The sequence below is a fragment of the Tyto alba genome, unplaced genomic scaffold (assembly GCF_018691265.1).
Source record: "Tyto alba isolate M040663 unplaced genomic scaffold, T.alba_DEE_v4.0 Super-Scaffold_22, whole genome shotgun sequence".
In the NCBI taxonomy this organism is placed as follows: domain Eukaryota; kingdom Metazoa; phylum Chordata; class Aves; order Strigiformes; family Tytonidae; genus Tyto; species Tyto alba.
In genome coordinates, this window is record NW_024881296.1 from 28,870,130 (window position 1) to 28,886,530 (window position 16,401).

General features: G+C 39.9%; 1 protein-coding gene across 6 annotated transcripts in view; it reads right to left on the bottom strand.

Annotated features, from left to right (window-relative positions):
• Positions 1-209: 209 nt before the first annotated feature.
• The window catches only part of PDE7B (phosphodiesterase 7B), a 179,731-nt gene continuing 163,539 nt past the window's right edge, over positions 210-16,401 (bottom strand). For all 6 annotated transcript variants that reach the window (XM_032983224.2, XM_032983223.2, XM_032983221.2 and 3 more), the window contains 5 exons: positions 12,430-12,521; positions 11,225-11,369; positions 9,117-9,213; positions 5,762-5,842; positions 210-5,231 (listed from right to left, as the gene is read on the bottom strand). In XM_032983224.2, the coding sequence (XP_032839115.1) occupies positions 5,014-5,231; positions 5,762-5,842; positions 9,117-9,213; positions 11,225-11,369; positions 12,430-12,521 (633 nt within the window). In that variant the 3' untranslated portion in view covers positions 210-5,013. The remainder of the gene's footprint in view (positions 5,232-5,761; positions 5,843-9,116; positions 9,214-11,224; positions 11,370-12,429; positions 12,522-16,401) is intronic.

Here is a 16,401-nt window from a genome sequence, read left to right on the forward strand (position 1 = left end):
TCCTACAGCAAGGCTAAGGGTAAACTTAGAGAAACGGTCTTATCAGAAACAGTGCACTAGGAAAGTGATTATCCTGTTGGTAGGAAGGAGAGGCAGTGGGAGGATGGAAGCAGCGGGACTTTTGTTACCTTGTCAAACCAGAAAATCTTTTGCAAACTAAGGAGGTGCTTTCAATCAGCTGGTTCTACCAATGAACTTTGGACACTTTATTCTTTTTTTTTTTTTATTAGTTGTCATTCTTTGACATGATGAATACTTACAGCAGTATGTTAAAAAAGATACAGTTAAGTCTCTTGGCATCACTGCATAGCAGTCACAGCATTTTCACACAATCTAGTGCTTCCTTTCAGAATGATGCATATGGCATATATACGCACATATGGGGGCTGATTCTTGGTCCCAGTGAAGTTGGTGGGACAAGTGTTTGGCCCATAGAGTTGTATAAGGTATGTGAATATGTATATATAAAATGCTTTACAATAAACATGACATATACAATCTTGAATTCAAAGATAAGCAGAATATATTTTACATCCAAGTCAAACTTATGCTCTGCACTTAAAGTTTTTTGTACCTAAAATATTGGATGGATTATAGAAACAAATAATAGAATAGTAACTTGCACCAATCAAAGTAATTTTGATACATATTCATGGCATGAAGCTTGCCTTGGGGTTTTACTTTGTTTGTGTTTTGGGGTGGCTTTTTTTGGATTTGCAGGATCTTAATTCAAATTGAAGTATTGATTTTTTTGTGGGACATAAGCAGAGGATGGTGGTGTTAGGAGGGCAATGGGAGTACTTTATGGACTACTCAGCTGAGTGACTTGAAATATAAGGCTATAAATTATGACTGGTACCCTGACTGATACCTGAAAATAAAATTAAAACGATTTAAGTGTTTCTCCATTCTGAGGAGATTCCATTTGGAAGGGCTAGTATGCATTCTATCTCTGTTTTGTTGAAAACTTAATAGAAATTTCAACCACAGCTTATAAGAGCTGGTGAGATAGCTCTGCAGTGTGAAAACAGGCTTATCTCGCTTACTGTGGTAGCAGCCTTCTCACTGATCATTCAGAGAGACTTTGATTTTCTTCATGAAACCAATAGTTTATAAAAAATAATTGACCCATGTTGTAGATTAGGTTAGATACAACTGAGGATCGTGCAGGTGTTTGTTTTTTTTTTTTTTTTTTTCCTCATAGAGTCAGCTATTCCTCTCTCTGTATCTGTGTTTTGAAGGTACACATATTCAGTTGTCCTTGTTTTTTTCCCCTTTTGGCTGGTAGCTGGAATGTTGAGCCTTAAAAACCCAAAGATAGGTAAAATCTTTACTTAATGAAAATGCATACATATGCATTATTTTAACCAGCCTAAAAGTTTTACTTATCACTACTTTATTATTATTATTATTGTTGTTATTTATACAGAATTTCCTTCTTTGATGGTATAAAATCTGTGTTTAAAGAATCTAGGTTTTAATCGAGTGAATTGTGTTTGTGGGGCATAAAAGCATTTTAAGCTCCTGCTTTTAGCAGTTTTCTGCTTCCTTCCCTATATGAAGAACCTAACTCAGTTTTAAAACTTCAGAATATTTCAGCTTCACCAGCCCATTAAGAAAGAAAAATAATTTACGAGGGCTTTCTGTAAAGTGGCTAATAGGTGTGACAACAGAAATTTGTGTTATCTGCATAGAGTTTTTCTGTTCTGTGCATCTAGCATTCTGCTGGCATTCTGGGGAGAAATCCCAGTACAGAAATGTCCTCTAAACTAGTGAGTACCAAATATGTATCACAACCGCATACGCTAGGCACGGGTGCTGCTGGATTGGCTGTATCCAGTACGGTTTGGCTGCTTCAATGGGAAATCAAAGGCAGCATTTTGCATTACAGACCCCAGTGAATCTGGCTGCCAGGCATCTGCTGCCGGAGCCCAACTCTTCAGCACGCTTTAGTCTAGAGCACCTGAGGCAAACTGGCCCAGACCCAAACTTGTGTGATGGGTTTGGTTTACAAGTACAGAAGCGTTTCTGGAGCCACCCTGAACCTATTTCAAGCATTGTTTCATTAGACAAGGTGATTGAAATCTAGCAAGTATGTTCAGTGCACCAAAAAAACCCAAACCAAACAAACAAAAAAAAAACCTCCACAAAACCAAAAAGACCGCATAACCTGGTCACTTTAAGAGCAGCTTTTCAAAGTTGAGAAGGTCTAGCTTGGTAAGAGCAGACTTGTAATGGACCCTGTAGGCTCCAATTACAGAAAAGGTCTTGGTTTTATTGTAGCTGTGACAGAACTTGATTTGTACCTAATCTTTCCTGTTGGACCTATTTTCTGGAAGCTCCTCAGAAACAGCTCAACAATGTATCTGTCAAGAGCTTTTTATGTTGCTAGACACTGGGTTTGTTTAACTAAACTTCAGAACATTAAAAAAAAAAAATCTTTGAACTAGATGGGAAATGTCTTCCATTTCTTAGTAAAAAGACAAAACAAGGGAAATTTTATCATTTTGAATGTACATAAGTGCTTCTAAGCAGCACATTACACTGCTCACACAATGTCTTAATAATTGTCCTCAGTCTGTCAGAAGGAAAGATACACCTAAAAAGCTGCAAAGTGGTAACGCTCCTGCCCCCACTGTCAGGTGGCTAAAAAGACATTTATGTCTTGTGGCTAGAAATAGTTTTATTCTACTAAAACTCTCTCTCTTTGCTCGTTATGGTACTCCTAATATGAGTCCCATTTAGAAGAGCAAGGAAGAATAATGTTTTCTACTGCTTACAGCTTACAAAATAGTAGAGGAGAAGAAAAACATTGTTCTCAGTATGTTTTGTGTTCTCGCAGTGATTTCTACCTTCCTACTTCACTGGGTTTCAGTTTCCTTCTCTGAAGATACATGTCCAATGAATTAGTAGAGTAAAACATGCTTTACTCAAACTTATGCTTTTTATTTTCCTTTAAACATATTAGTCACATTATGAGCATGAACATTTTGTCTAACCAAGTCACTCTTCTCTGTAATTGAGAAAAGTTCTAGCATATCTCCCCTTGCACTTTTATGAGTAAATATATTTCTCAAATGCCAACTAAAATAGCTCTTTCTTTGTTGGCCTCTGCGAGGTATTCACATCCAAACATGATTATATGGCCATATCTGCTAGTTCTTTTAGAAAACAGCTATACAGATTTGATGTACTGGGGGTTTACAATAGAACTCTACTTCACCTGAATGCAATTAATTTTTCTGGGGGCAGAGGAGAAGGCGACAATCACTTTGGTGCAGTGCAGTTGTGGCCGAGAATACAATCTCATTGAAATGATGGAAGCTTTAGTAAAGTTTTGTAAAGACTATCTGAACTGAGGTTGTTTATGGCATAGATACGGCCATGTATCTTTCACAAACATAACATGAAACCATAGAAAATTCCTTAGCTACTCTGATAGTTAAGAGGATTTTTCTTAATAGTCTGACTATAACACATTTTTCTTTCATTGAGTGAGACTGAGCTAAAAGTCAGTTGAAGTAGTTTTTAATGAAAAGAAAATACAAATGCATTTTGATGCTGGCTATTTAAAGAGGGAATGTGGGGAAAAAAATCAGCTACACTGCAACATCACTCAAGAAAACAACTGGACTCCAGAACTATTAGAATTTCGTGCTTTGTGGATCACTAAGCTATTTAATAAAAATTCACACTCTTGAATAAATGGTAATCAGGTTGAACTGTCAAATTATGTGGTGTTGCTGTGGGTTTTGGGTTTTTCTTTTCTGAACCAAAAAATTCAGGCTCTGTGAAGCATTTGCCTAGACTGAATGTGCAAGGTGCCATGGATTAACAACATGGACCCATATGGAATGTGTTTGAAGTTTTCAAGAAGTTGTCCTGCCAGACTTCATTCCTTAATGACCTTTGATACACCTTGGATAGTGGAAAGGCAGTTCAGAATCATATCTTGTGATCGTATGATTTTGGCAGCTATCAGAAGATGAAGGATGCTAAAAGTTAAGGCTTTTATCCACAAACAATGGTGTATATTAATAAACTCTATACCATATTTACAAATGCTTTCTCTTGTATTAAAACTAACAGTATTCTGTTCACAGTGCCAATGTTTTTACAGGTAGCAATCCCACAGTACTCCAGTATTTTGGCATGGGAATCAGTAGCGCTTTGTATTTACAGAAAATGTACACGTATGAATATAAACACGTTACTTGAAACAGTACTCAAAAGATAGATCTGTTCGTGTTTCAAAGGTTTAGACTGTGTGACACCTTCCCTTTTGGTTGCGAGGGAATACTGTTCCTTGCAATGAGAAGATGCCTGTCTTTTATCCAAAGTGGCATAAAAATGATTACCAAAATGAGCCTTGTTACACTGGAGTTGTGTAGATGGAGAGTAACTTCAGTCCAAGGTTTATAGATCTGTTGTTTAGTGCACAGAATACAAAAGTTAAAAAGGTTTATTGTTTTAATTACTAAAATAACCAGACTCTCTCTGCCCTCTGTGAGCGCTGTCTCACTCAGCTAGTGTCCTCTGGATGCTGAAGATGCTGGTGGTTTAACGTGCAGCCCAGCTGCCAGCCTGGAAAGCATATGGCGCTCTGGGCCTATATACACATGTCACAGTATGACTCATGGTAAATGAATATATAACCAAGAGTGCCTCTGTCTCCCCTGTTCTGTTAGTAATCCTCCCTGCTTCACGGCAGCCGTAACCGGCCCGGCTCCAGTACTGCTGACTGGGACTTTGCATTCAGGCAGTTCACGATCAGGAGTGACGAATGGCATCAGGCATGCGCAGAACGAAGAGAGGGGAGAGGAACGTGAAGAAGATCCAGAAAGGAACCCAGCAGAACCGTGGGCTTGTTCGTGAGGACCCTTACAGCTTCTGCTTTGCCACTTCTTCCCTTTCCACGGTCTTGACAACAGGCTCCTAGCTCCCCAGGATTTTGTTTGCTGCTGTGATCAAGACAGAGATAGCAGTGCTATAAGGAAAAGTGCAAAGCTGCCACTAAGGAGTCTCTTCCTTATTTAAAGTCTGTTCTTGGCTGCCAGTCACTTGACCTGAGTGGTCATTGCTCCTACTACTGCTGTGTTGCTTGTGGAGCAAACTCCTCCACTTGGCCTTGTTCCTCCTGAGATGGTTCAGCATATTTTCAGATAGGGGTGTATCACCTGTAAACTGGGCCCACCTCTCAAAGAGTGGCTCTACGATGTACGTCATGAACCCTGGGGAAACAAAGGACAGCAGATGAGGAACAAATTCATTCCATGAGTGCATTGCCCCATAGGGTGCCTCAAGTGGATACAGCAATGTAAGTGGCAAAACCTTGACGAGAAGCTCAAGCAGTCATCAGCTCCTTCTGAAATGTACAGCTTTTGATCAGCGCGCATGACAAGATGTGGCTCTATCTGGATGTATGTATGACAGCATCCTTCTCTGAGGAGATTTCAGACTAGAAAGTAACCAGTCTTTAATCACATTGGCTGCAATTTTCCCCCAAAGATTTTAGAATGGCCTCTTTTTTCCCTTTGCAATGTCTCCTCTGTCTTTCTACTGAATATGTGCCTTGGATAGGTTTCTTTTTGAACATTTTTATTTAGAATGTGAATCGTGACTCTTACAGTACCTGTGGTTCTTACTGTTAAAACAACTAGATGGGGGGGGTGGGGCAAGGGGGAGGGTGCAGAAAAGTTTCTCTTTGAGCTTGTGCATACTGAGATAAACATGGATAGAGGAGAATTAAACTAATACTTACCGATCTGTATGCTTGGTATTGTATCCTTCTGCTGATTACAAAGGGGGCTTATTTCCAGTTCAAATTTTTGTTCCAGGTCACCTGCAAGGAAAAAAAAAAAAAAAAAAAAAGGAAATAATTTTCTGCCGCTTTTCTACCTATGCAAGGACCTTACAGTGACTGCAGATGTGGGGATTTGAGCAGTTGGAATCTTTCACCAATGATGACCATGTTACCTGTCTAAATGCTGTTGTCTGGACTTTTTAGGTATCAGAGAAACTAGGTATCTATACTAAGAAAAGTCTCTCTAAGGGAAGATGACTTTTGAATGAACGTTGAATCTAAGCACTTAAGTGTTCTGAGGACCTTAATTTTTAAAATAGACGATATCACATGAAATATTAAGATATTCTAGTTCATTTACTTACAGTTCAAGTGTCTTCCTACTAAAAAACTGCAGAATATAAATTTTAGAAGAAACATGTCTCCATCAGTACTGTAGTGTGAGTTGCTACTCTGTGCTTGTGGAAATGGCTGTTAAAGGGCAGTTTGGGTTGTTTTCTGTTGTTTTGGGTTTTGTTGTTTTTTTTTTTTTTTTTTTTATTGTTTTGTTTGTTTGTTTGTTTTTTAAAAAACCCCAAACACTCTGTGAGTGCAACACACTAATCCTTTGTGATTGTTAGCCTTCTTGGAGACACTGCCACAGTACAGTGGTTCCTGCATGAGGTACAGGACCATTCCTGTCTACAATATGGGAGAGAAAGGCGAATAACTGTGTGCAAGCTGTGCCTCTTGTCCTCAGGCAGTAATATTTCATCCATTTGTTTTACTAATAAGGTTGTAGTGAGGGCTGGTTATGCAAAACTTTCCTATAAGACGGACCTGATAGATCAGACAAGAGACTGTATTCAACCCATAAAGAAACATTTTGCTTTAAATCCACTGTTTTTGTTTAAAAGCTCTTTCCTCCCTACTAATAGACAGTTTTGACTTAAATTCTATTGCACTCCTCAGGTTCTATAGCCTGTATAAAACACCATGTGCATTTTTAAGCTTGCCCTTTCTTCTCTCTGCAGCATGCAATTTGTCAAATGTGAGAGATTTTCAGTTTTAATTACATATTTAGAAAATATCAGGGAAACATTTTTAGCTTCACAAACAATCAAAAGGAACACTTCAGCAACAGTGACAAAATAACAAGTTTGCTATGCTTTCAAATGTGCAGTTCCACTGTCCTCCTCTTCTATATCCTCCAAAAAGTTTTGATGGAAAAAAAAGTGTCTAACTCCAGTGACATCCCCTCTATAGGTATTGTGAGTTCAAAATGGTTGACCTGTCTGGCTTGAAGTGTATCAATATCTTCTTGCCTTTTACAAGTCATTCAATTAACAAAAATAAGATTTTCCTTTGCATGGTAAGAACTTAAATGATAGTCAAGTTTTTAATGTTTCATGTTGCTACAAAAGTAACTGAATTAATTAGTTGCTGAAAATTCATGCTGGGGAAAACCTTCCAAGCTATTTTAAAACCTCACCAGAGAAACTCATCATTAATGTTGCTTTAAACATTAGCCATTTTCTTGAAACTTTGTTTCTTGCCAGTTCTAGTATTATATAAATAAATCAAGTTGCATTACTTGCCCTGTGTTGCTAATTGACTTTTAAAACTTCTGAGAACAAGTTAAAGTATTTTTCTAAGAAAGGTTCCTGTTAGGAGCTGCTGTAGGCATCACTTCCTCTCTGAAATGTACTGAGTTGTATATTTTATTTACTAATAGATGTAGTGTAGATGCACCAGATGATTGGAAGATCAGGATCTGAATCTCTATTAAAATGGCATTAGAAATGTTTGATACAAAAAGTTTTGAAACTTTGTATGCATTCCAGAAGGAAGATTAAACAAGGCACTAATTGAGGTATTATCTGCCTCATTTGTAGTTAAAAATCAAAACATAAGAGATATGGTTTTCAAATGTTAAACTTAGTGACAAAAAATACCTTCAAGACCCAGCATTATGTCTAAGGGGGCAAAGAAGCCTACAATAATATTTTAAAGTGATAATGGTATCTAAATACATGCTATTTAATATTGTTTTTTGTTTCACTTACCAGGATTATACAGCCACCAGTGATAGTCAGACCACAGTTGCTGTATATTCTCCCACATGAAATGTTTTTTTTCTCCCTGTTACGTTTCTAACTGGTTTCATATGCTCCAGTGTCCCCTTTCAGAGGTATATTTTAGATGTTATAAATCTTGAGTCTTGGGGAAGACACTTATGTTTATAAGAGTTAAGAGTACTGTCTTTATCAGCATGGTCCCTCACGCGCTGAAGGTGAGGTATTGCACAGTTGGGGCCCTGTCCTCATGAGCTGGATATTGATTATGCCTTGACTATACATCTGACTAAATAAGCCTGCATCTGGCACGTTGCTTATGTTACTTCAAAAGCATCAAAGTCAAAGACATTTTAACCAGCTTAAACTGACAACGGCTGAAAATTAACTTGCTGACCTACTTGTCCTTGTTACAGACATGCCACAGCTTGGATGTGGCTTGATTTTGTAGTGCAGAATTTTAAATGAATTGGGAACTTCATTGTGTGTTCTTCCAGTGTTTGTACCACTTGCCTTCGGCTCTCAGGATGCTCCGAACAAAGAATTTAGCAGTGATTAAACTGCTGCACCCTGTATTGTAGCACAGTGTGACCTTGCCTATGCAGATAGAGCCAAATGGTGTAATTACAGTGTTTCAAAAAAAACCCTGCCTGACTGCGCTCTCTGCAGGGGTTTGAAAACATTTGCAATAGGTCCTCGCTGAGCTTTGGCTTGCCAGCTTTGGCCCTTTCAACAGCGTTAGAAGAGCTCGGTGTGCTGAGAACTGCATTTGAACCCTTTTCTCTGCATTTGTGCACAGAAGAACGTGTCATATTTGGGCAACAGCAAGGGTAGGGCTCCCATCGGAGTTGTAGCGGGAGGCAGCACGAAAAGCAATATAAACCACAGTGGATAGCAGTAGGATTTTGGTGCAGTGTAGGCCTGGCGCCGTTCCAGCTCAGGAACACTAACGGTGACTGGGGGGTCCTCGGAGGAGAACCCAGCCGGGGGCTCTCCAGCCGAACGCAAGCGCTGAGGCACAGCCGAGCCCTCCCTCCTGCCGGACGCTGCTACAGGAGCAGCCAGGGCAAAGAAATACTTGCTGCTCTTCAACCCTTTCCCACTTTTCAAATGAGGCAGAGGATCTCTTCAACCGTTCATTCCTGAGGGACATTTCAAGGCAAACTGGGAATGCTGAATGCTACCTCTGTCTGGCCACACAAAAAAAAAAAATCCTGGAGAGCTGAGGTGAAAGGGGACTGCCGCGCGAAGGGGCTGACCTTGCCGGTAAAACTCTTCGCAGACTCGTTCGCTCCACTGTTTGCTCAGATCCCAGAGCCGGCAAGGGTTGCAAATGTCAGCGCACTTGAGTGCAATCTGAAAGCAAAGAAGAAAAGCAGCAGTGAGAAGTTACTGCCTAGCAGTATTGTCTAGTTATTGTCTAGCAATAAATCTGCAGTCACAAAACTCCCAGGCCTCACCAGCAATGTTGGGAAGGCTTAAGATCACCTTTTAGAGACTCAGCCTCACCCAAAAATGCATTCTGAGGAAAGAGCACTTATTTAAACTGCAAGCAAAACTTTCACTCAGCCCTCTGCTTTACCATAGTGAGAACAAGAGGAGGGCTGAATTCCAAGGTTGCAAAGTGTTTTGGATATTCCTTGCAAGGAATAAGCCAACAAAAGCCTCAGGCTGGCTCCTGCTGACTGCCTGGCTCAGCATCCAAGGCTGATGACGAGGAAGGGAAGAGCCAAGCTGCTGCATTTGGGCATCATTTCTCTGCGGTCTCAGTGAGTGACCTTGCATCTCACTTCAATTACATTTCATCTCAATGTCTGCATATTTTTGTTTACAAAGCTAAGCACAGGGCTCTCCACATTGACCCTGGCTCAGTTTCACCTAGTTAACTAGTACTTTTAAGTGCATTGCAGGGGAGTGAGTACAGGAGGGCAAGAGGTTTTTGAAATCAAGCAACTGCTTCAGAAAAGTAAACCGTGTAATAGTCCATCTGTCTTACTGCCTTGGAACAAGACGTCATGTGCCTCGTTTCTGCACAGATCGAACACAGTCAGTTAGCCTGACAGAGGTCAGAAATCGTTCCGGCACCCGGGAGAAAAATATAAGAAATATTTCCTGTATAAATTCAGACCTGTGAACTGGAAGAAGGAAGTATCCAAGTCTCTTTTCTCTCTGGATTAAATTAATTAGCCTTAATGTCACTGTCTATTACAAGGACCTGTCAAACATTCTTTAACTTAACCTGATCAATCAAGATTTCCTGATACCTTTTTTCTTTTCTTCTTCCACAACTAATCCACCAGATAAGTAAACTACCAGGTCTGTGCCCTAGTTCCTATCTTTAAGAAAGCATATAAGAAACTTCTTGCTGTAGTTGAGATCTGTAATCCCTCTGCCTTTGGCATTTACACAACTTTCTTGCCTAATCTGTGCAGAAATATGTTAAGGCCATCATTCTGCCCTGTGTGGTCCATGCAGGAATCTGACAGAAGACCGTGTTTGATGGAGGACAGGCGAGCAGATCACTGCATTTCCCATGCTGCTGGAGGGGGAAGAATGAACAGATCAGCACTTCCTTCCTTGCAACTGTCACCTTTCCTGTAACCTCGACAAGGTGATATCATGTAGATGTTTGCTTTATAAATTGTAATAATCATGTAAACTCTTTTATGTATTTAAAAGTGAAATTCATGTCATCTCTCCAGAGAAGCATGTATATACAGCTACTTTAATCACAATAATGCTTTGATAGGTGCAGGTTTATTCTGAAGAGCCTGTTAACGGCTGCAGCTTGGCTGGAAGAACCAGTGTCAATCCATCTGATTTTTAAACAAAGCATGGTTTCTTCATTAGCTGGGCAGATCTACTAGAGAAGCGCCTGCTGCCATGGCAACAGCTGTCTCTGCAGAGGCAGTTTCTGAACATCCATCCCAGGAACGGGACTTGGGCACCTGATGTCAGGCTGCCTTGGAAAGAATACCAATGAGGGGGCTAAACTGCACGGTGCTAGAAGATAACACCAGGGAAGTGACATTTGCCAGAACAGAGACTATAACTGAAGGTTTACCTGGCAAGAGAAGCAGTGGTCTGAAAATACAATAATTAATAGCTTATCTTCATCTCTCAGCATTTGACACTCTCCTGTACCTGTCGCATTCACAGCTTTTTAACTTGAGGAAATTACATAAGGAAATACTGGAGGCACCTTACGTTTGCCTGACACGCCAGGTGCCAGAAGGAAAGTGTTTATGGTGACAGGTAAGGAGATGTTGATGTTCAGTCACACTATGCTATTCTAACATATACTAGGAAACACTGACTTGAAAAGTTAATAAAAAAACAATAGTGGAAAAATATTTTTTAAAGTTACCTGAAGCATAAAATGTCTGTCTTGTGCGTCCTCCAGCCTCAAATCCTGATTGTCAAGGTGAGATTTCAGACGGATCAAAAACTCATTCTGCCTGTTGATGTCTGTTGCCAAGATCAGGGAGCCCAACTGCTGCTCGATGTCCTGTCTGCAATTAAAGAAAACAAAACTCCTCAGTCATGGAACTACTGAATATTAATAGCTCAAAACAACTTGCAATGGATCATAGCTAGCATAAAGCTTCCTCTTTCTTGGTCTGATCTGCTTGGTCAGTCTCTGCTGGGGTTTTCAGCTGCCTAAATGGGTTCAAGAGGAATAGATAATGTAGAAGAAAATCACTTGTTGGCATAGGTGGTTCTGAAAGCTTCTGAAAAGTGCTAGGAAGGTAAAAAAAGTCCAAAACAACAGCATGATGCATGCAGAAAAATGCTAACGTCTTACTTCAGCTGCTCAGAGCTGGGTGGTGAATACTGCAACTTTGAAGTTGCAGTTAAAGTTGTGAAGGACTGGACTGAGTCCTTTAAAGTACGACTGAAGTTGTTGGTCTGATGCAAAGGATTTCTGGAGGGATACGGAGCTTATTGCTTTCAGGTAACTTGTTTATATTCTTGGTAAGGTCACCTGTGATTAAAATTTAGTATTGCAGGCTCTTCATTGGCTCAGTCTCCATTCCTTGGCAGGAGTAACACTGCACAAAACCAGCAGGTAAAAAGTTAGCATCAACTTGGCCAAGGTGCTCATGTGGCTGCTTTTTTTTTTTTTTTGGCTTCACCCAAAAAGACAGTGAAGACTGAACCACACCTCCTCAGTCAGGTGTGGAAGTCCTGAGCAGTCTTGATGCTACTCAATCCAAACTTAATTTTTCTCTCTATTTCATGCTCTTTAATCACTAAATATTTACATATTTGGGTGGTGCTATGTAGAACAAAAAATGCCAGCAAGGGATCTGAAAAGGTCCATTCCTGCTGGGACTCCCAGTGTTCCTGGCACTGAGAGTGGCCATTCCCCATTGCTGCACTGCAGAAGTAGCAAGGTCTTAGAAATACTTCTGCTGTGTAACTTTGTCTCATGATTTACTACTGCCACCAAGAGAGGGCTGGAAATTCAGCCTACTCTGAAGCCTGGGCCTCTTTTCAGTGTCTTTTTAAGAAGAGTGACGGAAGCCATGGGCAACTTTCAGTGATGCATTTTCTCCAGAGGACACTTACGTCACCTCCTTGGGCAGATGGGCGAGGAGCCGTGACTCTCGAAGCATGCCTATCGTAGATCGCCAGTGATGATTTTCTAGCACTGAAACGTTCTGAGGAGGAATAAAAGGAGTATATTCAAGAATTAGACACATATCCATGGTACAGATACAGATTTGCCGTATCACATGATGCCTAGAGCTGTATGGAAGTGCTGTAACATGAGACTAAAATGTGTGCTTTTTAGCCATCTCTTGGATTTGTGGAGTTGGTCTGGATTTCTACAGTTAAGGACCTCGTGCTAGGTTTCCTAGCTAAGGGCAGCCCTAGCCAGAGTCCTGTTGTTCTACGGTTTTTGAGTCCTGCTGTGAACAGAGGAGCTAATCTCATCTGACTGGGAGGTATCTTGCATTGTAACAGAGTTATTAACAACTGAATTAAAGCATGAGTGCAAAAATCATATTTTTACCTTCTACTGATCCCAGGTTGCCTTCTCAGCTTCTACAGTTTGAATGCAGAGCAGACAAGAAAAAGAAAAAATATTTCCCTTGGAGTCAGGGAACTAGAAGCTGCTTGTAGCTACTCAGTGAAAGCAAGAGGAGAATCAGTATCACTGAGCATCTGCAAGATTCAGCAACTTGGTCTACACCAATTTTGACTCCTTTTTGTTTATTTGCTTCCAACTAAGTGGAACCAAAGTTAGGTTGGAAAAAATTCCTAGGGAACAGAACCCCAGCTTTCTAGGTTGTCCATAAATTACAACAACTTGGGTCTCTTGTGTCTGATGACTTCGTATTACTATCCTAGAACACAGTGCATTTGCCAGTCATCACGCATCTAGTTCACAGAGTACTTTCGACCACTGGATGCCTCAGAAACATCACTTGTTCAGACGCCTCTAACACAAACACCACCAAGCCTTTTGGGCAGGTAGCAGAGCCAGGACTCTGCCCCATCACTGCCAACTAGGAAACTAGAGTCAGAATCCCTCTTTCAGGCCACTGTTCACCTCTGGCTCCCTTCTGCACACTCCCACAGCTCTGTGGCACCGCTGTGGTTGCACTGCCTCTCCTGATGGATGTGATGCTTCCACTTCTCCAAAAGGGACTGAACAGTATTTTCTCCTTAAGGCTTCCTCCTTTGTAATCCTGTCATATCGAATGACTGTTGAAACACTAAACATTGCCAGTAACCAAATTCCAATTTGCATTTTGATCATCTTCTCAGTAGTTTTCCTGAGATTTTGCATTCAACATTAGTGTAAAGGTGAGAGTGCAAATTTGATTTATTTCCCATTACAGTATTTTCTGCAGTATCGTCTGTTGCTTTTGAATTCACACAATTGCTGATATATTGCTTTGGTATTTCTTTGTAGTTTCCTTTTTTCTTGTTTGTGTTTGTGTTGTTTTTTTTTTTTCCCCTAATAGAAATCACAAATACCAGGGGAAAAAAAGAAAACAACAACAAAATAAAACCAACACCAAAACTTTCCAACCATGCAAAGACTAAGTCCTTTTCCTTGGAAGAGGTCACAGACTCAGAACTCAGGATCAGCTATGCAATATCTAAATTATTTTTGACAGCAATTCTCTTCATTAGCCAACTTAAATATCCCCCTTCTCCTTTTGCCTAAATACATCAGGATGGACTTTTACAACCCTGCACTCTGACCATGAAAAATAAGTGAATGTAATAGGATGTAACAATTTTCTTTTCTTCTTTCACCTCCCTAATCTGAGAGCTGGATCCTGGTCCCAACAGTCACCTCAAATCCACAGGCTGCCATCTTCCTCCCTTCAGGTAAATTAGACAAACGCTGCCTGACTGTCACCTTTGGCTTTTGGGAAGGCTTATGCTTGTTTAAGATGGTGCCTGTGTGCACAGCTCCTGCAGCCCTGGTCTGACTGCACCCCTGAAACACCCCAACTGAGGAGATTCCCCATGGATCAACCACCCCGTGGTCCCATTCCCTTTCAGCACGGTGGCGTTACTTGCTGGGAGGATCTGCTTCAGTGGCACCTACCTCACCCAGGAGTTACACCCCACGGAAGCAGTCGCTCCTTGGCCACACCGAAGGCCAGCCAGAACAGGGCCGAGCATGTAGGCGCCCAAGAACTTTCTTGCATTCAACTAACAGTTACTCAAAGGAAAAAGCAAACTAAAAAAAGTCTGTGCCGGTTAGCAGACTGGGTTTCTCAGCTCTGCTTCCCCTACTTTTATTTTTAAAAAGCACCAAAACTGAATAGCACAGGTTTGTTTTAAAGGATGCATGATAGGAAACCTCTGTCACATCTACTGCCTAAAACCACTGGATTACTATAACACAGACTTCAGCATTGGGAGGAAGAAACCTGTTTTTTGACTTAAACTATCACAAATTCTCCAATCTGTGACTTTCCCTGAGTCATTCAAACCACCACACTTGACAATCACATTTGGAAAAGAATAATAACTTGAAGAGAGGAAGACTTGCTATTCTCTAGGTGCAGAGAAAACTTCCAATTTTAATTCGTAGTGGAAGGGGATCTAAATTTCTTTCAATCAGGTCATCTGTTCATTGAGCAATTGGTTTAACTACACAATGTTAAATACCTGAAAATGGTACTTTAATTAGAAATGATGGTTTTAAGGAAGACTGCAAAGTAGAACTGTCATAACTGATGCCCAAAACATATTTTCCTAATTCTAGTTTATATACATCATATTAAAGTTGTAGTGTTCTTTCATAGATTTCTGAAACCTGTTTTGTACTACAGAACTTGTATGTGATCATTCCCGACTTCTGAACTACTACTCTTCACTTAAGAGCCAGACAAAGATAGATTCCAACTCTGTATTACTGCAGTTAAAAAATTACATTTTATCAATGCCATTTGTTTTCTTAGGAAATTCATAAATCATTTTCAGTAAAAGTTTATATTTTTACCTAAAAAAAAAGACAGTATGACTTTTTCTGGTGTTAGGTTTGATGTGGAGTTTTGGATAACTACGAGGCAGGATTGTATCTGGCTGAGAGGTACTGAATTGTATGATGCTTTCAGTCAAAAGAAGCAGAAATATGTTGGATACGCCAAATGTATCAACCAGAGTTTGAGTTGTGACTTTTAAGACTACGAAGACCTAAGACAATGACTATCAAGCAAGAATAAAACTTTTTTTTTTTTTTTTTCCAGTGGCCAGTGAAAGTTAGAATCAAAGTCTGCATCACATAACAAGGAATGCTGTTGTGCTCCTCTCTGCAGAAATAAGTAACCTCCAGATCCCTACTGTCACCTGTACTCTCACCTGTCTTTGTAATGTTGGAGACTTGAATGAGGCACTTTATTCTTGTGGAAAATTATGGTGCCTCACATGCAATTGTCTCTTGTGGAAATTACCCTATAGATTACAAAAAAAAATTACTGCATCATAAAATATGGATTTAGTTTGAAAATGAATACTGAAAGTTCTGAAATCCTTGGTGATGACACCTATCTTCCTGAAACATGATTCTCCTTATATACGCACTTCAGAAGCTGTCAAACACTTGGCCTCTTTGTCAAATACTCGCCTCATTTTGCAAAACCTTTTTTTTCCAGATGATTTAAATGTAAAGTTCTAATTTTAATGTACAAACTATCAAGAGCAAAGAGATGACATAATCAGATAAACCTTAGTCTCAGTTACTACTGTTTCAGTGACAGATGACTGCCAGCTGTGTTAAAACTAACTTACTTTCATTTGATCATTTTTCCAATTAGTTCCAGCAGTTCTGTGGCTCTGTTACTTAAAAAACAAAAACCCCAGAACTTGTTTGTTTCAGTTTCAAGCACAAGTACTAATCTTAAGGAGAATATTGTTTTAAAGACTATTCACTGAATCTAAATTTTGGACTAAAAATGTTTTCAGCAAAATTTTTTTTCAGCATTACTATTTTTATTGGCATCCATGTACTGTATACTACTAAAATCTTCAGAAACAATCTGGGATCAGTTTCAGATAAAATAATACAAG